This window comes from Eublepharis macularius, chromosome 8, assembly GCF_028583425.1.
Source record: "Eublepharis macularius isolate TG4126 chromosome 8, MPM_Emac_v1.0, whole genome shotgun sequence".
NCBI lineage: Eukaryota > Metazoa > Chordata > Lepidosauria > Squamata > Eublepharidae > Eublepharis > Eublepharis macularius.
Genome location: NC_072797.1, coordinates 45,488,106 through 45,512,418, shown reverse-complemented (window position 1 = coordinate 45,512,418; position 24,313 = coordinate 45,488,106). Strand labels below are relative to the sequence as shown.

Genomic DNA, 24,313 nt, shown 5'->3' with positions numbered 1-24,313 from the left:
TAAAACACAACGTGCCGAAGAGTGGCAACTAGGAACAGATGAAAAATCACACATATAGAGAATCACAGTGGAATCAGAAAATACTGGTATGAGGTCGGTGGTCTTGATAGTAGACGAAGATCCTGGGAGGGCCAGATGTCCTCCTGTCCTCAGAGGAGAAGGACCCTTCACGGTAAAGTGTCCAAAGGCCCATTCTCCCTCTGAGGCAGGAGGACATCTGTGGGTGCTCCCAAAGCAGTCCTTCATCGACCGGGCGGGATCGTATCTTCGTCTTCGACCACATGTTGTAGAACTCTCCAACCGAAGGCCGCGTCCGCCGACGCATACGTGTGCAGTTGATAGTGTTTAATGAACGTGGATATAGTTGTCCAGGTGGCAGCTTTGCAGATGTCGTCAATCGATGCGTTACGTCTGAGCGCTGCGTTGGTGGCTGCACTCCTTGCTGAATGTGCTGTAATTCCCGGAGGGATGTCCAGCTTGAGGGCTTTGTAGGCTTCCCGAATGCACAACTTGATGTTATAGGCGATGGCCGAGGACGACATGCGTTGACCTAGTTTTGGCTGTGACACATTTATGAACAAGGAATCCGTCTGGCGAATCTTTTCAGTCTGTATTATGTAAGACTTAATGGCCCGACGGACATCCAAATTGTGCCACTCTCTTTCCCTGGGATGACTAGGGTTGGGGCAAAAGGACGGCAGGTTGATCTCCTGTGCCCGATGGAAGGTGGAGTAGGCCTTTGGTAAGAAGGACGGATCAGTCCGTAACACCACCTTCTCCTTGTGGAAGATGCACAGATCTGGCCTAATAGACAGAGTGCCAAGCTCCGATATCCTGCGCGTCGAAGTTATTGCCACCAGGAAAATGGTTTTAAGTCTCAGCCATTTCAGAGCGATGTCCTTGATAGGCTCAAATGGCGGCTTGGTGAGTGCTGATAACACGACGTTCAGACGCCAGGTCGGGAAACGATGCACCACTGGAGGGTTGAGCAGGGTGGCCCCTCTGAGAAATCTCTTGATGTGTTGATGAGATGCGAGGGGAATACCGTCAATCTCCTGAACGACAGTACCAATTGCCGCTATTTGTTTTCTCAGGGTCGCTGGTCGTAGTCCCCTGTCTAGCCCCTCCTGCAGAAAACCCAGGACGGAATTTAGAGAGGGACCTAGGGAATCCACCCCCTTACGTCGGCACCATCTGTGGAAAGCTTTCCATGCACAATTGTAGACCCTGATTGTGGAGCCTTTTCTGGAAGCCAGGATGGTATCTATGATCTTTGGCGCGTAGCCCTGTCGCTGGAGACATCGCCTCTCAATTTCCACCCTGTCAGTGACCACCATTCTGGGTGGGGATGACAGATAGGGCCCTGGTGCAACAAATCTGCGGATATTGGCAGACGTACCGGGGATGCCACTGACATCAATTGTAGATCGGAAAACCAGGGACGCCTGGGCCACCACGGTGCCACTAGAATCACAGTTGCCCCTTGCTCCCGGATCCGTTGAAGTAGCTTGGGTATCATCGGTAACGGCGGGAAGGCGTATAGAAGGGTCCTTGGCCATGGGCATGTGAGAGCGTCTACTCCCTCTGCTCTGGGATGGAAGAACCTTGAGTAAAATCTTGGTAACTGAGCGTTCTGATGAGAGGCGAACAAGTCTACCTTCAGAGTTCCAAAGTAGTCCGTCAGTAGGAGAAAGACGTCCCTCTTGAGGGTCCACTCTCCCGGGTGCAGGGTCTCCCTGCTCAGCCAGTCTGCCCGGGTGTTGAGAATTCCCTGGATGTGCTCTGCTCGAATGGAAGAGAGGTTTCTCTCCGCCCATATCAGGATCTGGTTGGCTTCTCTTTGGAGACCTGACGACCTGGTCCCTCCCTGTTTGTTGATGTATGCTTTGGTAGCTATATTGTCCGTGCGGATCAAGATGTGGCAGCGAAAGATCCATCCGCTGAAGTGATGCAATGCCCTCAGGACAGCCTTCATCTCTAGGACATTTATAGGGAGTTTCCTCTCCTTCTCTGACCAGCGTCCTTGGACTGGGATCCCGTCTAGGATCGCGCCCCATCCCAACAGGCTGGCGTCCGTGAAAATCTGCGTCAGATGATGCAATAAAAAACTCTTGCCCTGGCCGAGGTTTGAGTCCTTGGTCCACCAGAGAAGACTTTCTTTTACCGTCCGTGGAACCTGGAGTTTGGTATTTGCTTTCTGTGCAATGTGGAATTGAAACGGTCGTAGCAGGGAATGCAGAGGTCTGGTGTGGAACCGTCCCCAGTACACAGCCTCCGAGTTTGCCACTAGGAGACCCAGCAGTTTGGCTAATTCCATTATCGGGGAAGACGGAGATTTGACTACATCCATTACTAGTGCCTTGGTCTTGGTTCTCTTTTTCTCTGGAAGAAAGAGACAGCCCTTCCTCGTGTCTATCGTCAGACCTAAGTGTTCTAGCCGTTGCGAGGGCGTCAGAGAGCATTTTGCCTGGTTGACAAGGAACCCGTGCCTTTCCAGGAACTGGATGGTGAATGCTGTCTCTTCCCGCAAGGCTTCTGCCGAAGTCGATCTCAGGAGAATGTCGTCCAGATACGGGTGTACATGGATGCCCCTCTTTCTGAGCTTCATTACCGGAACAACTAGCAGCTTGGTAAAGACTCTCGGAGCTGTTGCGAGGCCAAACGGCATTGCCCTGAACTGCAGGTGAGTGTCCCCCACGCAGAATTTGAGGAACCTGCGATGGGTGGGAGCAATGGGTACATGCAAATAGGCTTCTGTTAAGTCTATTGAAGTCAAGAACTCTCCCTGCTGTAGGGCTTCCGCGATGGACCGGAGAGTTTCCATCCTGAAGTGTCTCAACTTGATGAACCCGTTTACATACTTCAGGTCCAGCATGGAGCGCCAATCCCCATTCTTCTTGGGAACAGTAAAGAAGATCGAGTAGACGCCCCGCCCCTTCTCGTCCGAGGGAACCGGCTCGACAGCTCTTATGTCTATCAGGTGTTGTATAGCCTGGGAAGTTATAGCGCGCCTGAGAGGGTCTTTCTAGAGAGGTGAGCGGAGGAACCGTTCCGGTGGGAGGGAGAAGGACTCTATTAAGTAACCGCTTGAGACAATTTCTGAAACCCAGGCGTCCGCCTCGGAGTCCATCCACGCCTGCTGGAATAGAAGCAGAGGTCCCCCCACCGGAACGTTCAAGGAGTCAGGGCCGGGGTCCCTTGTCATCAGCATCCTGTCTGTTGCCGCGAAGACCCTGAGATTTCCCAAATTTTGCGTGGAAGTTTCCTCGTCTCGGTTGTCCTTTGGATGAGCCCCAACCGCGCTTGTGTTCTTGTCTGTTCCTAGGTAAAGTGTGTTGGATTCTGAATGGCTGGTAAGAATACGAACGTCTCGGAGTGTATTTCAGTGAACGTGGGAGGGACTTCTTCTTGTTCTTGGTCTCCACCAGGACCTTCTCGAGGGGCACCCCAAAGAAATGGGTAGGCTAAGAGAATCAACTTTGCTTGTAGATCTGCAGGCCAAGTTCTAATCCAGAGGAGACGTCTGACTGCAGTGGTGGAGGCAATGGCCCTGGAGGTAAGGGACAGAGAGTCCAGAGTGGTGTCCGCCGTGAAGGTACAGGCCTTGAGAATCCTGTTGGCACCCTCCAGCAGTCGTCTATTGTTGTTGGGGAGCAATTGGATGAGTCTCCTTGTCCATACCACTGCAGCCCGCGACACCGTGGAGGCGATGGCTGACGCTTTGATGGAGGTGGCTAAGGCCTCGTGAGCTCTCTTGAGTATGGCTTCACCTTTCTTGTCCAGTCCATCCTTAATGTTGCCATGTCCATCTTCGGAAAGCAGACCTTGAAACTGCAACGCTGCCACTGGGGCGTCTACGATGGGTACCTGTAACAGCTCATCAGCAAAGTTAGAAACAACGTACATCTTTTTTAAGGCATGCGGGACCTGCTTACATGCTGCCGGCATGGACCATTCAGCCTTTAGCTGACGTTCAAAAAATTCAGGGAATGGGAACACTCTAGCTTTGCTTTCTGACCTGGGGAAGAATTCCCTGTTCCCTTTGGGTCTAGCCTTGTGTCCCTTAGTCTTTGCTTCCTCCTCCTCCTCCCCCTTCTCGGCTTCATTTAAGTCCAGAGCTGAGAGGGTTTTTGATAGCAGATATTGGAAATCTTCCATCTGAAAAAGTCTATTGGGCTGGTCAGGAATATCACTATCAGCCTCCTGATCATCTTCTGATAAAAATTCCCCACCCTCAGATTCCTCACTGAGAGACTGCTCTTCCTCCCTCCACCTGGGGGATGGGTCTGGCACTTTACTCTGGGGCTGTTTTCTGGCCGCCTTGGTGGGCCACAAGCCCCCCTGGGGACTTCTACTAGGAGCCTGGGGCACCACAGTGGCTCTGGAGGAGGATGGACCAGGCTGGTCTGAATTGCAGAGGTCCAATATTGCAGCTCTGACGGAGTCCCTAATAGCTACCAGCATCTCTGGGGATAAGGGAGAGGAAGAGGCAGCAGCACTTACTTGGTCTTCAGGAGTGTCAGCGCTGAGACTCTGTGCAGGAGTTACTGTTCCGTGTTGCCTATCTCCTGCCGGGAGGCTGGCAAGCACGTCTTTGCGTTTTGGCGGGAAAGCACTGTCTGCGGCTTTTCCTGCCGATTCTGAGTCCTGTGCCGCCGCGCCGCTGTCCTCTCTCTTCTCTTCCTCCTGCTTTCTCCGGCTTCCGGTCAGTTGTTCGGGGCCGTTTTCTGGCGGGCTGATCTGTAGGTGACACTCCTCCACCGGGGGTCCGATCATGCCTGCGCGGCAAGTCGGAGCCGGTCGGGTCTGCTCCCGCCGCCGGCAGGACGGCTCCAGGGAGGCAGCCCTCAGCCCTCTCCATGAAGGAATCTTCGGAGTCCGATGACTCCCTTGTCTCCATAGAAGCTTTCTCTCTCCAAGATATGGACAGAAGTAAGGTAAAGGATAGAAAAAGAAAGTGAAAGGAGTATAGGTAGCAGAGCTAACCTAAACTAGAACTGCTCTCCCCTGAGGCAGGAAAAGAACTGAAGACCAGGGGGTGGTCCCACCTACAAGAGGAAGAAGTTTCAACTTCCTGCCTCCCTGATAGGACGGTGGGAAACACCCACAGATGTCCTCCTGCCTCAGAGGGAGAATAGCCTCTTTAAAACCAAAACAAGTGAATGTTATCAAGAAAGTGGAGTCTGTGTTGCAGCAGTTAACATCAATCATCTCATAGGGCTTAGAATGTTCAGACACTTCTGTGGAGAACCAGGGCTTCGAGAGATCAACTGCCATTTCAAGTACAGGACATGGCAGAGTGTGTGTGATATTAACCCGAGAGAGGCATGGGTCCTAATTACAATGAACCTGTGGTAGTGGATAGATCTCAAGTGTTACCATGGAGAGATTCAGGTTCTGATGTGTGTGTTATTAAATGCCTCAAGAGCCTAGTAGAGGGGGAAACCATGATCATTAAAGGGCTAGTAGGTCCTGCTTAGAGATGGGCACAAACCAGAAAAAAATTAACCGTGCGGTTCATGGCTCATCACATTTTCCTTCAATTGTGTAGGACTGCGCGATCACATTTGCGCTGCTTGCTTCTCAGCATCCCACTCTCCTTTTACTGGGACTGATTAGTCTGCAGCTCTAATGACATCCATGCTCCTCCTCATCCCGTCTGCTTTTCCGCTAATTTTTTGGGCTTCTCTATAGGACAGTAACATTTCAGCATTGTGAATCTTTGTGCAATTGCAGTAGAAAGCACTGTTAACAGTAATCTGTTTGTTTCACTTCACCACCCTCTCCTCAGCTCTCTGAACTCCTTTTCTGCCAGTTTTTTCAGTAAAGTGAGATAAGCTTTGTAAGGTTTCTTCTTCGTTGGCTTCTTTTCTCCCGGGTATGCACACATTCTCTTATTTTTTTTTCAATGCCAGGAACGATTCCTAACCTTGCTGCTTATTCTCTGCTGACTTTAAAAGCCAGGAAAGGGTTAAATGGCTGCTTTTCCCTTCCTTTCCCCCCCTCTTTTTTTTTTAAAGTCAGGAATGATTTGTAACGTTGCTGTGTTGAAACACTACTCCATATTCCCTCCTGGCTTTAAAAGGCAGGGAAGGGTTAAATGGATGCTTCCCCCTTCCTCCTTCAGTGGTATGAGCACTTATGAGCTTTTTAACTTTCCCCCCCCAACATTTTTACTTTTTTTTTTCAAAGCTAAGAAATTGTTGTAACATTACTCCTAATTTCTACTGGCTATAAAAGCCATGTAATTGCCTCTGCAGTGGGCAGGGGACAGCCCAATCAGTAAAAGGGGTGGGTGTGGGGAATGGGTTCCAACACTGCAATGTTAATATGCATGCTCAAAGTTTTAAAAAAGTGTGACGTCTCTTGCAAAGACTCAAAAGTCTGAAAGTGCGCCGAGGCTTCAAAGCAAGTCTAAAATGAAAAACAAGACACCAAATCGAAACTGCTGTGGACAGTATGAAAAGAGCGGGTGCCAAGCCGAAGCCATTGCGATTGTGGCGACAGCTCAGAAATGGCGCTTTAAACCACAACAGTGAAAGGGCCAAAGAACAGGATTTTCTGCAGGAGAACAGTGTGATTCAAAAGGGGAAACAAGGATTCTCTGACTTTATGTTGGAGAACCAACAACATGACATATTGGGAATCCTTAAGAGACATGGTTAACACAAATCCCACACATCACTTGAACAACCAGTAAGTTCTATAGGCAAACCAGGCAAATCGTACAGAGAATTGCTTAGGAGAAGAAAACTAGTTATATTTAAAAACATAAGCAAATAGGAATGCAAACAAGATATAGGATGGACTTGCTAAGGATGACACATGCATGTCCATTTGTTAGTCACCTGGGTAGGTGCAAAATTTATAGAAGGCAGTCTCCAACTTTCTATTGGCCAAAAATAAGACAGAAGACAGCAAGACTAACAGTAAAAGAGTTTAGTGCATCATCTCACAATAAATCTCAAATGAATCACCCTTCAGTTCTTAGCACTAGAGCACCTGTACAGCAACAACGAAAACTAGGTGACAAAGTACCTCAGAATGGTCAAGTTGCTAACTGTGAGCCAACAAGGACAGAAGAAGGCATATTTTATGTGCCGTCATGTTTCCTCCAAACTATGGAGACCCTATAAATGAAAGACCTCCAAAATGTCCTATCATTAACAGACTTACTCAGATCCTGCAAACTGGAGGATGTAGCTTCCTCTATTGAGTCAAGCCATCTCATTTTAGGTCTTCCTCTTTTCCTACTGCCTTCTGCTTTTCCTAGCATTATTGACTTTTCAGAGAATCTTGTCTTCCCATGATGTGGCCAAAGTACGATAGCCTTAGTCTTGTCATTTTAGCTTCTAGGAAGAATGCAGGTTTGATTTGATCTAGTACCCCTAATTTGTCTTTTTGGCTGTCCATGGTATCCGCAAAACTCTCCTCCAGCGCCACATTTCAAATAAATCAATTTTCTTCCTGTCAGCTTTCTTCACTGTCCAACTTTCATATCCCTACATGATAATGGGGAATACCATAGTTCGGATTATCTTGATCTTGGTTCCCAGAAAGACATCTTTATCTTTAAGGATCTTCTCTAGCTTCCTCAAAGCTGCTCTTCCAAGTCTCAGTCTTCTAATTTCTTCATTGCAGTCTCCCTTTTGGTTGATGATTAAGCCAAGGAATGGAAAATCTTGGCCATTGTCACACTGTCTATAAATTGAGCTAGACTCATGGAAGGCTGCTGGCTTCCTCACGCGATTTTTGACACCATCTGTTTACAAAACACCACAAACAGTGATTTACGGCATTGTGTAATCAGATGGTGTTAAAAATCGCAGTGAGGAAGCTGGCAGCCTTCCGTGAGTCTCGCGCGATTTATAGACAGTGTGAAAACGGCCCTTGAACACTTTCAATTTCCTCATTGTCAACTTTAAAATTGTGTAATTCCTCAGTAGTCATTACTTTTGTCTTCTTGATATACAGCTGTAATCCTGATTTGGCACTTTCTCCTTTAACCTTCATTAGTAGTTGTTTCAAGTCTTATTTCAAGTAGTTGTTGTTTCAAGATGACAAGCGTGATCTGTATATATCAATTTGTTCATGTTCCATCCACCAATTTTCACGCACCTTCTTCTAGATCTAATCCAGCTTTCCTTATGATATACGCTGCAGAGAAATTTAACAAGTAAGGAGATAATATGCATCCTTGTCTGACATCCTTGCCAATTGGAAACCATTCTGTTTCCCCATACTCTGTCCTGACAGTAGCCTCTTGTCTAGAATACAGGTTGCGCATCAAAACAATCAGATGTTGTGGCACCCTCATTTATTTTAAGACTCTCCATAGCTTTTCATGATCCACACAATCAAAAGCTTTGCTTTAATCTATAAATCTGCTTTAATCTATAATCTGATTTTCTTCTGAAATTCCCTGGGATATTCCATAAGCAATCGTAAATTTGCAATGTAATCCCTGGTGCCTCTTCCTTTTCTGAATCCAGCTTGAACATCTGGCATTTCTCATTCTATATATGGTAAGAGTCTTTGCTGTAGATTTTTGAGCATCACTTTGCTTGCATGGGAAATTAACGCAATAGTTTGATAGTTGCTGCATTCTTTGGCATCCCCTTTTTTGGAAATGAAACATAGACTGAGTGTTTCCAGTCTGTTGGCATTGTTTTGTTTTCCATATTTGTTGACAGATTCTTGTTAAGATTCTGATGGACTCCATTTCTGTAGCGTGAAATAGCTCTATTGGTATTCCATCTACTCCAGGTGCTATGTTTCTTCCAATTGCTGTGAGTGAAGCTTTTACTTCACTTTCTAGTATTTCTGGTTCTTCATCAAAAGATTCTTTGTTGGAAGTATCTGTCATCATTTCATCTCTTTTGTATAGTTCTTCGATGTATTGTTTCCATCTTTCCTTTATTTTGTCCTGATCAGGTACTGTATTTCTGTGTTGATCTTTCAGCATCCCAAGCCCTGGCTTGAACTTCCCTTTGATTTCTCGGTTCTTTTGGAACAGATCTCTTGTTCTTCCTTTTTTGTTGTTCTTTTCTATTTCTTTACACTGGTTATTATGATAGATTTCTTTGTCTCTGCATGCAAGTCGCTAGAGCGGAGGACAGAACATTGTTGTAAGCCATTCTGGATCCCCACTGGGGACAAAAATGAGGCATAAATATATAAATATATAAATATATAAACATAAATATATAAACAGATTTTTTAAAAGTTCATATTCATTAGTATCCTTCCACATTCACAGGAGTTTGAAACCAACCCAATGGCTGTAATCTAGAAGCTTATTCTTAAACTGAACATCTGCTTTCACAGGATGATACTATGCTGGATCATTATCAGTATATAAATATCCACTGATTTCAACTGAAAGTTCTAGAGAACATGTTGATGAGCTGGAAACTGAGTTTCAAACTCTATGGAAATGCAAAATTAAAATGATGTACTTTTGTATGTTACTCAATGCCACTGAAGGAAAAAAGAATTGAACCTTAGTCTGAAAAATCTAGTAAAAGCTATTCTAATTGTTACAAGTAATTCTATTGTGAAATAGAACACCATTCTTTAAAAACTAATATAAACTGTATATTTTTGTTTCTGTATTTTCCATCATTTATGAAGCTGAATATAGATCTCCTTGTGTTCATAATTTGCTATACCAGAAAAAGCAATTTATAGTAAATCCCAAAGGCTGTTATTAATAGAAGCTTATGTTGACAGGTTCAATTTAGAAAAAATATTTCAATGTGGCAATGTTCCACAAGAGTGAGCTGTCTTTCAAATGTCTCCTACATAGCAATATCCATTTGCAGAAAGGTTTTGAAATTAGCAGCTTTGCCCTCCCCCCATTTCTGTCCATCATGTGGAGGTACAGATAATGAACAGACTATACTACGCTTGCTATCAGAAACAAAATTTACCTCAGCTAAAAGACAGCAATATGAAAACCTGAAATTAATTTACCATTTTACTTTAAGAACAGCAATATCCTGAACTACTCTGTAGTTCATAATCATATTTCTTAATAATAACATGGATAAAAGTATTATTCATATAGATGTTCTAATAAAAATTTTGCTAAGTTTTACAAAACTTTAACACCCTACTGAAAGTGTCTGTCTGTCATGCTATGCAGATGCAGAAGAAAGTGTCCTGCAGAGAGCTTTTCATCATGAAGATGAAAGACCGCTTCCAGCCTTTCAGACCAAGACTCACTGGAATCTGTATGAAGATAGATGCTGTCTTTTTAATAGCCTTTATTACTGCATACTGGCACAGTATTACATTTTTCTCTGATCATTCTCATCACTTAGGAATTGTGTTAATTAAAAGCTGCTTCCTTTTTACAAAACTGAATTTTATTTTCTTCCATGCTTCCCTCACTGGTGTGGCAATGCTTTCGCTAAAAGGTGAGGAGTTTTATGAGAGGGTGTAATAAAGAAAGTTTTAAATCATCAGAAGTATCAAAAGAAGTAAAGTAAAATGTGTATGTCAGAATGGCTTTAAAAGAAATAACAAATATGAAACAGTCCTCACACTGAGACCCATGTAGAATATATGAATACTGGTCATGTACTGATTGAATCAGTTGTTTGAAGTAAAATAGTAAACAGTCCAGTAGCACCTTTAAGACTAACCAACTTTATTGTTGTATAAGCTTTCGAGAGCCACAGGTCTCTTCGTCAGATGCAGTAAAGTTGGTTAGTCTTAAAGGTGCTACTGGACTCTTTACTATTTTGCTACTACAGACTAACACGGCTAACTCCTCTGGATCAATGACTGTTTGAAGTGAAAGTAATGTATTCACTTTATAGAATGGGATCACAGATAAATACTACTGCTTTATCTCCGTGTGAATTGTAAGACTAGTTGAGTTGTGAAATACAAAATTCACATTGAGAGCAGGCTACCAACTTCCATCACTCATTTCAAAATTCTGCAGTTCAAATCTATCATTCAGACAAATTATATATAAAAAAGAAAAACAGTTGTAGCTGGAAAACTATCAACATGTATTTTTTTAATGTGCATTTTTGTGCGTCCAAGTTCACTTCAGAGCACTGACTCACAAAACCTCATGTTGAAATAAATGTTGTTAGTCTTTAAGGGGATGCTGGACTTTTATTTTGCTACAATAGATAAACACCCTTCTGCAAATGCTACATGAAAACCCAACTTTGACCCAGCATTTTTGTCTCAGAAGGACTTCATGATTCCCTGAATTACTTACAAAATATGACAAAGGTGTTTCTGGATTCCTAAAAGCAGCTCTCTCACTTACATGCAATCGCCTTTTTGTGCTGCTGAAGAGTCACTTTGTCATATTCAGACACAAGGGGAACTGAAACGCAGTGCAGAATGCCAGGAGCTCCACGTAGCAGTTAAAATAGAGCACTATATATCCCCATAAAAATCTGACAGTGCCTGACCACGAAAGAAAGATCCTACCATTCCATTTACTTTAAAATAAACTTCATTCAGCAAAGTCCAGTTTATCCCCAAAACTGTTTAAAATTACTTCATAGAATCATGCTTGGAACCAGTTGATTAATTACTTCCTGTTTACTTGCTGAGCCCTGACATTCCTAAATGGATCTTTTACCTGGGTGGGAAAAGATTTAATTACACTTTTAAACTTTGCAGCAAAGGAAATTGGTCATTATTTATTGTATGCTCATAACTGCACAATCACAAAATTAGGATTATGGGGGGAAACTGCAAACTTTGCAGCCAAAAAAGATACAGTATAGTCTCCCTCTACCCCATCAGTTTTGCAGAGAAGGAATGAAAGTAAGTAATTAAGCACCTCGGAGATTTAGAAGCTGCTTTAAATGAACAGAGTGATTGGCTCCATTGTTTTGAAGCAGCTTCCAATACCTATTCATTTTTGGGGCCCTGTCAGGTCTGAATGTGTTCTCAGTCAGTTCATCTACCTGGGGAAGGAGAATAATACATTATTCTTGGCTGTGTCTTATTTTCTATAATCCTAATTTCATGTATGTGCAATCTGTTGGAAGTGAAGGACAGTTTATGCCCTCCCTGAGTCTCACATAGCAGAGGGAGAGACTATATAGAGAGCTTTTCCGCACGGCACACTTTAAGCCAGCACTTCTGAGTACTCAGGTAAATTGGCGCTGAATCAACTTGGGTTCCTGGCATTCTGCACTGAATGAACTTGACATGATTAGATGTCTGCTTTCTTATTCCAGACGAGTTGACATTAGAAGTGGGCACAAATCACAATATGAACCAATAACACACACGGACCAGGCCGATTCGTGGTTTGTGAAAATGTGGTTTGTGGGACTGCGTTTTCCACGAACCCCATGACTTTTTTGACCCGGTTTGTGCAAGTCATCAGTGGTTTGTAAAGCCAGACAGGCTGTTGCTGCTGATCATGTGTGAAACTGACAGACCCATTATTCTGCCACTCGGGCAGTTTCACAGACCCCATGCTGGGTTCAGCCGATGGGCTGAAGCCAGTGCAGGTAAGTGAAGCTGACAGCCCTGTTCTCCTGTCCCCTCCAGTGGCAGGAGAATGAAAGCTGTCAGTTTGACAGATCCTGGGCTGGGTTCAGGCAGCAGGAGAACAGAGCAGTCACTCACCCCATGCTGGGTTGCTGATGGGCTGAAGCCGGTGCAGGGTGAGTGATGCTGATAGCCCCGTTCTCCTGCCACTTGAGGAACAGGAGAACAGGGCTGTCAGTTTCACATGCCCCGTGCCAGCTTCACCCGATGGGATGAAGCCTGTGTGGGGTGTTTTGAAACTGACAGACTTCTCCTGCTGCTTCGGGGCGACAGGAGAAGGGGGCTGTCAGTTTCAAACACCCCTTGCCGGCTTCAGAAGCTGGCACCAGGTGTTTGAATTCCACAAACTACAAACCAATTCGTGAATTGGTAAAAGTTCATGGAAGTTCGTGGCTCCTGGTTCGTGGAATAGCAATAACCACGAATCAGGTGGTTTGGGTTTTTTTTCGGTTCGTGCCCATGTCTAGTTGAGATGTGTCTGTTTGAAGCCACCATTTGTGGAAGCTAGAGATGACGTCACTTATTTTCTTAAATTTTCAGTGCATGCGTAGTAACGTTGCAATGTTGGAGCCCATTCCCCACACTCCGTCTCTCTGTCTCTGTATTTGCTGATTGGGCAGTCCTGTGCCCACCATTTTTTTAAAAAAAATCTGGAGACAATTTTATAGGGAGATATACACTAGTGGCCAAAACTGTGGAAACCTTAAAATTATATATCAATGGAAAGATAATTTAATCAAGAATGTAATGCAACAAAGTTTGTTCAATTATCTGTATTCTATCAAATGTTATAGCCAAATAACCAGGAAAAGGAAGCACAACTTGCTTAGGTTGATATGAAGTAGCTTTCCTTCATTTGAATGTAGCCAATGAGCATGAATCTTTAGAGAGCCAATCAGGTGTCATCTTGTTTTGGCAATGAGCCAATCAGGTCACAGTAGGATTCAGCTATTGATGTCATGTATTGGAGCTGAGAGGAGGTCATTTGTCAGTATGTTATGTGATTGCTATCAAGTTGGTTGGTTCGTTTTGTGTTATTTCATTTAGTGAGCTTGTAAAATGTAATAAAATTAAAGAAATGGCACAAAGAGTTGACTAGTCACCCAGAAAGCGATGTAAAATAGTGCTATTAAGTGAACAAGGCTACAGTTATGAAGAAATTAGAAGAAAAATTGGTGGAAACTTAACCAAAGGTGGCATTTCTAAATTTTTGAAGAGGTATAAGGCAACTCAGTCACTACAAAACCAGACTGGTAAAGACAGGAAAAGGTGCACACAAGCAAGGGATGATAGAAGAATTGAGAGACTGAGCCTAGGTGACAGCAGAAAATCATACAGAATGAAATGGCGCAATTCAATGTGAAGTTGAGTTGAAGGACAGTTTGGCGCAGACTGGAGGAATTTGGTCTTAATGTTGGAATTCCACAAAAAAACAAAGGTTGAAAAGATTAAACTGGGCTAAAACCCATGTTAACTGGACAGCGGAACAATGGGACAGTGTTATTTGGAGTGATGAAACCCAAACCTCCCTGTTTGGTAGTGATGGCATAAAATACATGAGAAGAAGAATCAGAGAAGATTTGCATCCTGATTGCATTACACCTACCGTGAAACACCCAGTTAGTGTTATGATATCAAAAGGTGTGGGCAGAAATTGTGTGATAAATGGCAATATAAATGCCAAAAAATACATAAATGAAATACTTGAGCCCAAACTGAAGCCTTCCACACGTGATCTTTCCCAAGATAATGAAGCATTTATATTTCTACAAGATTCAGCTCCATGTCATGTTGCTGCTGTGTGCAAAAAGTGGTTTCAAGATAATCATATTCCACTGTTGGAATGGCCTGGGAATAGCCCAGACCTTAACCCCATTGAAAATCTGTGGAGCGGACTAAAGAAACTGGTTAGTGAGAAGCAACCCAGCAATAAACCGCAATTAATAGAAACAATAACTCAATCGTGGTTTCACATTATAACAGCTGCAGAACTAAAAAACTTGGTTCACTACATGGGAAGGCGTTGTAAGGCCGTAATTAAAGCAAAAGGTTACCCAACTAAGTATTAACTGACATGGTGAGAATTGTTGTATAACTCATTTTTTCTATGTGTTTCAATTTTCTTCTTTATAACTACTGTTCTAAAAAAATTTCCTTCATAAAAGTTATTGCATTACGTTCTTGATTAAATTATCTTTCCGTTGATATATATACAAACACTCCAGTTTAGCTGTATAAAATAGTTTACTACATAAAGGATAAAAATAGGGTTACATTGGTAGAAAATAAGAAATAGTTAACTGATTACATCTTTGCTAGTAGAAGGCTCAAGACTGATAACCAACTGAACGAAGAGCAATAAAACGGCAGTATATATCTTCACTTAATTGCCCCCCCCCCACAATAAACAGGTCACCCAACAGAAGATCCAATAGGTCGCCCTATAGAAGACTAATGACTCTCCTTTCACTGGCAGGAATCCTTACTTGAGGCCTAAGTGGTCATATGCAAATAAGTTTACTAAGTAACACAAACAGTTTAACTCTTTCATGACTGAAACAAAAACACTTGCCCCAACAAATTGGTGGACTGAAACAAAAACACTTGTCCCAACAAATTGGTGGTAGAGTTCTGGGGAGAACCTCCAAAGTACTTTTCATGCTTGTTCCACTAGCTTCTAGAAGACTGCTCTCATGTGGTTTGAATTGTCTGCTTGATGCAAAATGGCACCTCTCTGTCAAAGCAAAATGTACCCCACCCCCATTTCCAAATCAGCATGAACATGAGTCCCAGTTGTAAATAAAGGAAATAGAAAAGTAAACCCAAGAAGTGATCAATGGGGAATGTGGATTGTCATCAGGGAATGGGACGGGCATTGTACTTAAAGGGACAGAATTGTTACCAGAACTGCTCTATTTGAATGGGGAATTAGCTAACAGTCCGGAACTAAATTTAGTGCGGATCTTAACCACTGTATACCGGGGTCCCTCTCCAGACGCTCATGCAATAAAGAGGCAGACTAAATAACAATAAAACGTGTTTTACTAAATAATGTGTTGTATGCCTGAGATAGCAAACACATACAAGGTTACACACAAGAGCTAGGAAAGGCAGAGTAAGAAAATAGAGCCAGTTGCATTAGCGGGGTAGCCCACTTGAAAGCGATGAAGTTGGGTATACTCACAATCCCGACGTGGAGCAAAGACGTAGCAGCGAGATGAAATGGTCTAATGCCTGCACTAGATCCAATATAGAGTGACAGCAGGGAGTCTGGATAGGAATGGCACGCGCACCATGTGGCCTGGTGCTTAAATACCCCAAAACATACCGTGGGGCTGGTGCAGTTCCCAGTGGTTCTCATGGGTGAAACAAAGGTTTTAATGGCTCTGGGCCACCTTTAGAATCTGATTGCATTATTGTGACACCTCGGGAAGAGGGGACAAAGGAGGGAGGGGGGATGCCAGGCGGGCTGAATGGATGTTCCAGGACACTGGGCTTGGTCGTGATGTCATCAGCTTTGGAATGCGGAGGCTGCTTTGAGATGCATCCATTAAGTGCTTAGGATTGCCAGCATTTAGCTTCCATTCCGGGGCGGCTATCAAGATATGCAGAGCAGGGCGAGGCAGGCCACTGCGGACGTGGTTTGCTCGCTTCTCCGCAATAGCTTCTCTAAGCAGGCTGTTCAGGCTGGTCTTCAGGCTGCCTGGGAACATGGCTGCCGGCTGGGCATGACTGGGGCTTGCTAGAAGGCTGCCCGGTAGCGAGGGCAAGCTTGGTGACCGGCCCGCAGAAGGCTCCTGGTGGGAGCTGACCAGGGGGTGCCTGGCCAGGCTCGCTGAGGGCTTTCCCTGGCTGGCACCGTGCTGCTAGCAGCATGACTCTGGGCCCAGGTGAGGCAGACGTCCATGGAGGCAGGAAACAGTATAAATAACATAGTCCATAGCAGAGACAGGAACAGCCTGGTGTAGGTAATCTGTAGCAAAGGGTGTAGGGCAGGAAACAGACACGTGTAGTAGAGTTCCCACGTGTAGGGTAATCAGGAAACAGGTCTTTAGTGTGTCTTTAAACAGCAACACAGGAAACTGACACAGTTCATTGCAGGCCTTAGAACAGGAGACTCCTTGGCAACAGAATGCAAAAATACAGAAAAAAGGTCTTCCTGAATGGTAATAACTACAATAAGTACAAAACACTATATACCAAAATAAATTGTCTTTCATTCAATGAAAAGTGCCACATGCAAATATTAATATACACCATCAATATCATTAATAACAATGTTAACAATACTCAAATATCCATAATTTCAGCACACTCTAATTATTGTAATATTTATATATCAATACAATTTCATATAATCCCAGTCACTACACACTACTGTCCATAGATGACTTAAAAAATAAAAAATAGAGAGGGAACAGTTTCCATAGCTATTTGAGAAATGAAGCTGCAACGTTCTGACTATTTTTTTCCTTAATTTAAAAAAAGACAGAAATGGGATTCAGAGAGCTGAGGAGGATGAGAGTGGCTATCAGCAGACAGCTAACCAATCAGTGTCCAGGGAAAGGAAAAAGGGGGGAGGCAGTTAGAGACCAAGAATTCCACACACACGTAAGATGCACCAGTGGCGACTCAGCAGCAGCTTCAAAAGAAAGTTCCAGTATTTCTGCAGAGGAAAAACACAAGGAAATGACAGAGAAGATGGAATTCCGTAACCCATGACTCCCTTGCATGTGCAGAGCTCTGGAAATCCTGAGATACAGAATGGAACCTGAACCACTGCAATTTGACCATGCAGAAAAGGCCAGAGTTAGAGAGATAGAAGGGTCGGGGCCATTCCATCCTCTCTCTCTGTCTAGAGCTATACATTTGACGTATAGCTCTAGACTCATTTTCTTCTCCATCTTGCAGCCATGAGGGCAGGACATGCTTACTGCAGCTCTCAGCATCCTGGTCTAGATAGACAGAATAGAATGCAATCTCTACTTTCCTATCCTTAGTGTAATTCCTTAAATAAAAGAGTCATATTTCCTTGGCAAATATAAATGCAGGCTCCATGTGGATGTCTGTTCCTTAGCACACATACTTGCACATGCTACACTGTACCTACTATGTTACACAATTAAAAGTATAAAAACATTTACTGCAAAAAAGTGTAAATAGAATCACCATCAACACCTACCCACCCAGATAAATGATTCGTTCAAGAATGCTAGGCCTCCTGCACCATGTGTCTGAAAGTAACTATGAAAATTATGAACTTTTTTTAAAAGATGAGAAAAGGATTTAAAGGGACAGTAGCCTACAGAAACCTCAATGGTTATTTATCAGTTATTTATCACAGACTATTGGCACAGAAACTTCAGTTTAAGTAGAAAAAAAACATCACAAGTCAGATATGGAGAAAAGAAAGAAAAGCAGTACAGAAAAAGACTGGAATACAACAAGCTTGCTATTAAGTCATCTGGATCCACAGTAACAACTCGATGAATGAATCACAGCAGTCCAGAATAAATGGTTCTAAGGACCACCTAGAAATTCAAATAACTTCCTGTTTGAGAATTAATACTGCTGTATGCATGCAATAAGGCATTAAGTAACAAATGTATCTGTGTTGCTTTTAATTTTTTTTTGAAAAAGCAGTCTATCCTACCAGACACTAATATGGAAGGCTGTGTGCAATTTTCACTTTCCTCGTCAGTGCTTCCTTCATAATCTTCTCCTGCAACTTTTCTTTCAGATGTAACTACAGTATCCCTAGAACAAAACAAAGTCATTTTCCACTTGTTTTTTAAAAAATAATTCTCTATCATTAGACAGGACAACAATCTTTATTTATTAGTTCTTCATTTATTTAAAACATTTATTAGCTGGCTTTCTACCTTGGAGTCATTCAAAGCAGCTTACAATCTTTGCCTTCCAAAAGACTATATAATGCACATAAATCAGGAGAGCAAGAGTTCCTGCAAACATTAGCTCTAAATGATAAACGTTTCACACACTTTTGACCAATGTCCTATGATATTCTATATTTCTATCATATTTCAGGCATGATGTTTAGTTCTGAAAGGAGAGTAATAGTACCTTTTTTGTGTGGCTTCCTCTATAGCATCTTCAGCTTCTTTTAAACACTGCTGTAAGCTTCTTATCTTTGCTTTCTTTTCATTGAGGACCAAAATAAAACGTTTATAAAGTTCAGTCTCTAGCTCTTCTTTAGCGTCTACGCATTTTAGTAACCTTAAAAATAAATATAAAATTTACTCTTAAAATTAATATATATTAAACTTAAATCAAAACGAATATGCCATGGCAGAAATCTGATAAATAGGTGTGAAAAGTTAATGTAATGAAGTTTCAACTGATTGGATGAAATACGATAAGATCACATAAGAACTCTGACTACAGTCTGCTCCATCCCATGTAAAAATAAATTAGATATCTAAGGTATCTAGACTCTATAACCACTGCAGGTTGGATGTAGACATTACAGTCCCAAGAACAGACAATTAGCTGCGAGGCCTTTGGTAAGTTTTTCGCTGATAAAATAGCACGAATATGCTCTGATCTAGATGGAAGCTGCAATGCAAGCGAGACAGATGATAAATGCACCATTTGGATTGCTTTGAACCAATCACAGTGACAGATCTTAACAGGATCTTGATGTCTATGAAAACCACTACTTGTGCGGTCAATCCTTGCCCATCCTGGCTTTAAAATCAAGTAAGGACCACATAAGTGAACCACTGAGGTCTATTGTAAATCAATCACTAACTAAGGGCAGCTTTCCCTGGCAGCTAAAACAGGCGGTTATCCATCCGCTACTTAAAAAACCATCCCTAGACAAAAATGATGTGGCCAATTATCGCCTAGTCTCTAATCGGTCCTTTCTGGGCAAAGTGATTGTGAGAGCAGTAGCTGACCAACTCCAGACCTTCCTGGATAACTCTAGCACTCTGGACCCTTTCCAGTCAAGTTTCAGACCAGGGCATGGGATAGAGACAGCACTAGTAGTATTAGTGGATGATCTCCATCTGATATAGACAAAGGCCGTGCCTCCTTATTGCTTCTATTGGATCTATCTGCAGCCTCTGACACAGTAGACCATGCTATCCTGTTGAGGTGTTTAGAAACAGAAGTGGGCATCAAAGGATGTGCCCTGGACTGGTTTAAATCATTTCTCTAGGAGTGGACTCAAAGGGTAGCCGTTGGAGATCAACTGTCTCTAGAATGGGAACTATCTTGCGAGTTCCGCAGGGCACAATCTTATCTCCCATGTTATCCAACCTCTACGTAAAACCTTTAGAAGAACTCATTTGCAGCAATGGAGTTGGATGTCATCAATATGCAGATGACACCCAACTCTATATCTTGCTATCCAGGCCCCCGCAGGATGCAGTAGAAATCTTAGATCACTGCTTGACAGCTGTAGTGAAATGGTTGAAAAACAACAAATTGAAATTGAACCCAGACAAGACCGAAGTGATGCTTGTCGGGAAAGCAGAGATCTTGAAAAACGTTGTGCTCCCCACTTTCGATGGAGTTCATCTGACCCTTGCAGACTCACCTAAGAGCCTAGGGGTTATACTAGATCCAATGTTATTACTAGAAAAACAAGTTAAGGCAGCGGCAACAAATGCTTACTACAACCTCACTCTAGCCTGGAAGATGGCTTCTTATCTTGACACAGCTGGCCTGGCCACTTGGATCCATGCTACGGTAACATCAAGGCTTGACTATTGTAATGCTCTATACATAGGTCTCCCATCTAAGTTAAGTAGGAGGCTCCAATTAGCGCAAAACGCTACAGCTCGACTGTTATCAGGAGCGAGCAGGAGCATTGGCTACCCATCAGTTACCGTGTTCAGTTCAAGGTATTAGTTATTACATACAAAGCTCTTCATGGCTTTTGTCCGGTACCTATGGGACCACTTCCCTCCCTATGTTCCTCCACGACAGCTTCGCTCATCTGAACAGGGTATCTGGCAGGTGTCAGGCTGCACATAGGTGAAGTCAGCAGCAGCCCGTACATGGGCTTTCTCTGTGGTGGCCCCTATCCTGTGGAATGGCCTCCCTGAGGAAATCAGAAGAGCCCCCACTCTCCTGGCTTTTTGTAAACGATGCAAAACCGAACTATTCAAAAAGGATTTTTACTCAAATGGGAGGGCTGTATTGTAGGGAAAGTGCTTCGCTAATGAGTTAGGGACCATAGACTTCATCACTATATTGCCTTACATATTATCTGCTGCTTTAAATATGTAGTCCTATGTACCACCAGTGATCCATGTTGTCTAATGTTAGTCCTAGAATTGATTATGTTCTGCTTCAGTATTTTTTCTACTCTGTAGTAGATTCTTTCTACTACTATGTCTTCTAAACTTGTATCTATTTACCCTATGGTATTGTTTATGAAATGTCCTTGATACTGTATTGAAATGTGCTTGATACTGATTGTACTAATCTCATACTCTGTAATCCGCCTTGAGTCTCAGTGAGAAAGGACTATAAATGACATAAATAAAAAAATTAAAATAAAATAAGAGGTCATAACTAATATAGGAAGGAGACTATGACATAATAGGCATTACTGAAACTTAGTAGAATGACACTCACAATTGGAATACTAGGATTAAGGGATACAACTTGTTCAAAATAGATAGCAAGTAAGGAGGGGGAGGAGCAGTATTATATGTAAAGGATGTATATACTTGTGGGGAAATGCATGTATCTGAGAATGGAAATTCAGTTGAGAGTCTCTGGGTGAAAATAAAAGAAATAAATAACAGTGATACTATGGTGGGGGTTTGCTATAGACCACCAAGCCAAGCACAAGACTTGGATGAGACACTTCTAGAACAAATTACAAAGTTCACAAAGAGACGGGACACAGTGGTCATGGGAGATTTCAATTAACCGGATATCTGTTGGAAGTCTAACTCTGCTAAAAATGAAAGGTCGAATAAATTCCTGACTTGTCTTGCTGACAACTTCATTTTTATGAAAGTAGAGAGGGAAACAAGGGGTTCTGCTATCTTGGTCTTGATACTAACCAACAGGGAAGAACTGGCTGGCAAGGTGAAAGTAGTGGGCACCCTGGGTAGCAGTGGCCATGTAATTTTGGAATTTACAGTCTTGGGGAAGGGAAAGGCTGTACGTAGTCAGACATATAGGTTGGACTTCAGGAAAGCAAATTTTAACAAACTGAAAGCTATGCTAGGTAGAATCACATGGTCAGAAATACTTAAGGAGAAGGGAGTTCAAGAGGGGTAGGAGTTTCTTAAAAGTCAAATATTGAAAGCACAATCACAAATGATTCCTATGAGAAGAAAAAATGGGAGGAGCTTAAAGAAGCCATGGTGGCTTCATAAACAGCTTTCTAACAAATTGAAAAATACAAAAGACTCATTCAGGAAATGGAAGGAGGGCCTTATAACCAAGGATGAATATAAACGAATAATCAATGCTTGTAGGGAGAGTTTTAGAAAAGCCAAAGCTCAGTATGAGCTTAGGCTAGCAAGAGATGCTAAAAACAACAAAAAAGGGTCCTTTGCTTATGTTCAAGGTAAGAAAAAGAGCAAGGACATGGTAGGCCCATTGTAAGGACAGGGAAATGAAATTGTAACAGGTGATTAAGAGAGGGCAGAACTGCTCAATTCCTACTTTTCCTCAGTCTTCTCCTTCAAGGGAAATGGTGCTCAATATGGTAATAACAGAACACATGATGGGGGAAGGGAGTTACAGCTTAGGATCAGCATAGAGATAGTACATAAGTTCCTAGTTTCTCTAAATGGAACTAAGTCCTCAGGGCCAGATGAATTGCACCCAAGGGTACTAAAAGAACTCACAGATGTAATTTATAAGCCTCTGTCCATTATTTTTGAGAATTCTTGGAGATCAGGCGAGGTGCCAGAAGATTGGAGGCAGGCAAATGTTGTCCCCATCTTCAAGAAGGGGGAAAAGGAGGATCCAGGTAACTACCGACCCGTCAGCTTGACATCTATACCTGAAAAAGTCTTAGAACAAATCATCAGTCAGTCCTTCAGCATTTAGAAAGGATGGCTGTGATTACTAAGAGCCAGCATGGGTTTCTCAAGAACAAGTTATGTCAGACTAACCTTATTTCTTTTTTTGATAAAGATCAGGGGAATGCTGGATCAGGGGAATGCTGTAGACATAGTTCATCTCAATTTCAGTAAGGCTTTTGATAAGGTTCCACATAATATCCTTGTCGACAAGTTGGTAAAATGTGGTATTGATCCTATTACTATTAGGTGGATCTGTAACTGGTTGACAGATCGCACCCAAAGTGCTAGTTAATTGTCCCTCATCTTCTTGGAGAAGAGTGACAAGTAGAGCCACATCCAGAATGTCTAACAACTACCACCAAAGTTCCCTTGCAGGTTATCCACTTCCTGAGTCCTGGTTTAGGGAGGGGTGAGAGTGCACCAACAGGTAAGAAGGAGGTGGTTGCCTCAGCTTGTTCGTTCACAGTGGCCTCCTATCCTTGGCGAGGATAAAAGGGGCAATTACAAAAAAAAATAAACAGTAACCCAGGCCCACAACTTTGAGTACCAGGTGTGACTGGTAATCATGCCTCAATTAGGCTGAATAGGGGCCAATCTGTCCATAAATGAGTAAAAATGTTCTTTTTTATTTGAAGAAGGGAGTCTTTGGGGGTTTTTGGAAAAGAGGAAAATATCCTCAAACAAGAAAACTTCAATTTTATTGCATTTATCTTATGGTACAGTAGTAGAATGTAGCCAAGAATGATGACATAAGACAACAGAAGAAGCCATAGATCTGGCTGAACAGTAGGCTGCATGTTAACCCACCGACATCTGTTGCTTGGCCAGTCTTGTGGCCTCAACTTGTAGTGCTCTCAGAAGTGCCTTTTTGTCCTCAGGTAGATCTTGGACCTACAGTGCAATCCTATGAAGAGTTACTCCAGTCTAAGCCCATTGATTTGAATGGGCTTAGACTAGAATCTCTCTTCATAGGACTGCACTTCTAGTTGGAAAGATGTTCCCACAGGAACAGATTGTACAAGTCCATAATAGCTTGATAGTTAGCTGTCAAGGGCTACAGAGGAAAGCATTTCCCTTCCCAGAGCATCAAGCTTATGCCTCTGTCTATCTACAGATGAGGAGTGGGATCCATAATGATATTTTGATTAGATCTCTTCAGCTACGAGTGATGAAGGGCAGGAATGGTTAAAGAGGAATGCACAGCCCTGTTGTTTTGATTTAAAACAATTCTCAATCCTGTGAAAAGTGGCAGGAATGGATACTGGTTTTTTCAACTACTACAGCTTGGTGTAGTGGTTAAGAACGGTAGGACTCTAATATGAAGAACCGGGTTTGATTCCCGACTCCTCTGCTTGAAGCCAGCTGGGTGACCTTGGGTCAGTCACAGCTTCTTGAAGCTCTATGAGCCCCACCCACCTCACAGGGTAATTGTGAGGATAACAACATACTTTGTAAACCGCTCTGAGTGTGGCATTAAGCTGTCCTGAAGGGCAGTATATAAATCAAATGTTGTTGTTGTTATTTCTCAGATGCCATGAACAATGTCCAAAAGATCAACTGCAGGTGAAGCGTCAGCTGCCTCGCAAGATTATTATTGACTTTTCATCTAAGAAGACTCGGGACACCATTTTATATAATTCGTATAATGTGGACTTGGATTATTTGGGCAACAAGGTTAAAATATTGAAAGATGTTCCATTTTTGGCTCGTAAAAGAAGATTCAAGTATAAAGGACTTGTGGCTTTCTTGAG

General features: G+C 42.8%; 1 protein-coding gene across 3 annotated transcripts in view; it reads right to left on the bottom strand.

Annotated features, from left to right (window-relative positions):
• The window catches only part of XRCC4 (X-ray repair cross complementing 4), a 194,026-nt gene that overhangs the window by 92,298 nt on the left and 77,415 nt on the right, over positions 1 to 24,313 (bottom strand). For all 3 annotated transcript variants that reach the window (XM_054987082.1, XM_054987084.1, XM_054987083.1), the window contains exons 5-6: positions 18,625 to 18,777; positions 18,194 to 18,297 (exon numbers count right to left, since the gene is read on the bottom strand). In XM_054987082.1, the coding sequence (XP_054843057.1) occupies positions 18,194 to 18,297; positions 18,625 to 18,777 (257 nt within the window). The remainder of the gene's footprint in view (positions 1 to 18,193; positions 18,298 to 18,624; positions 18,778 to 24,313) is intronic.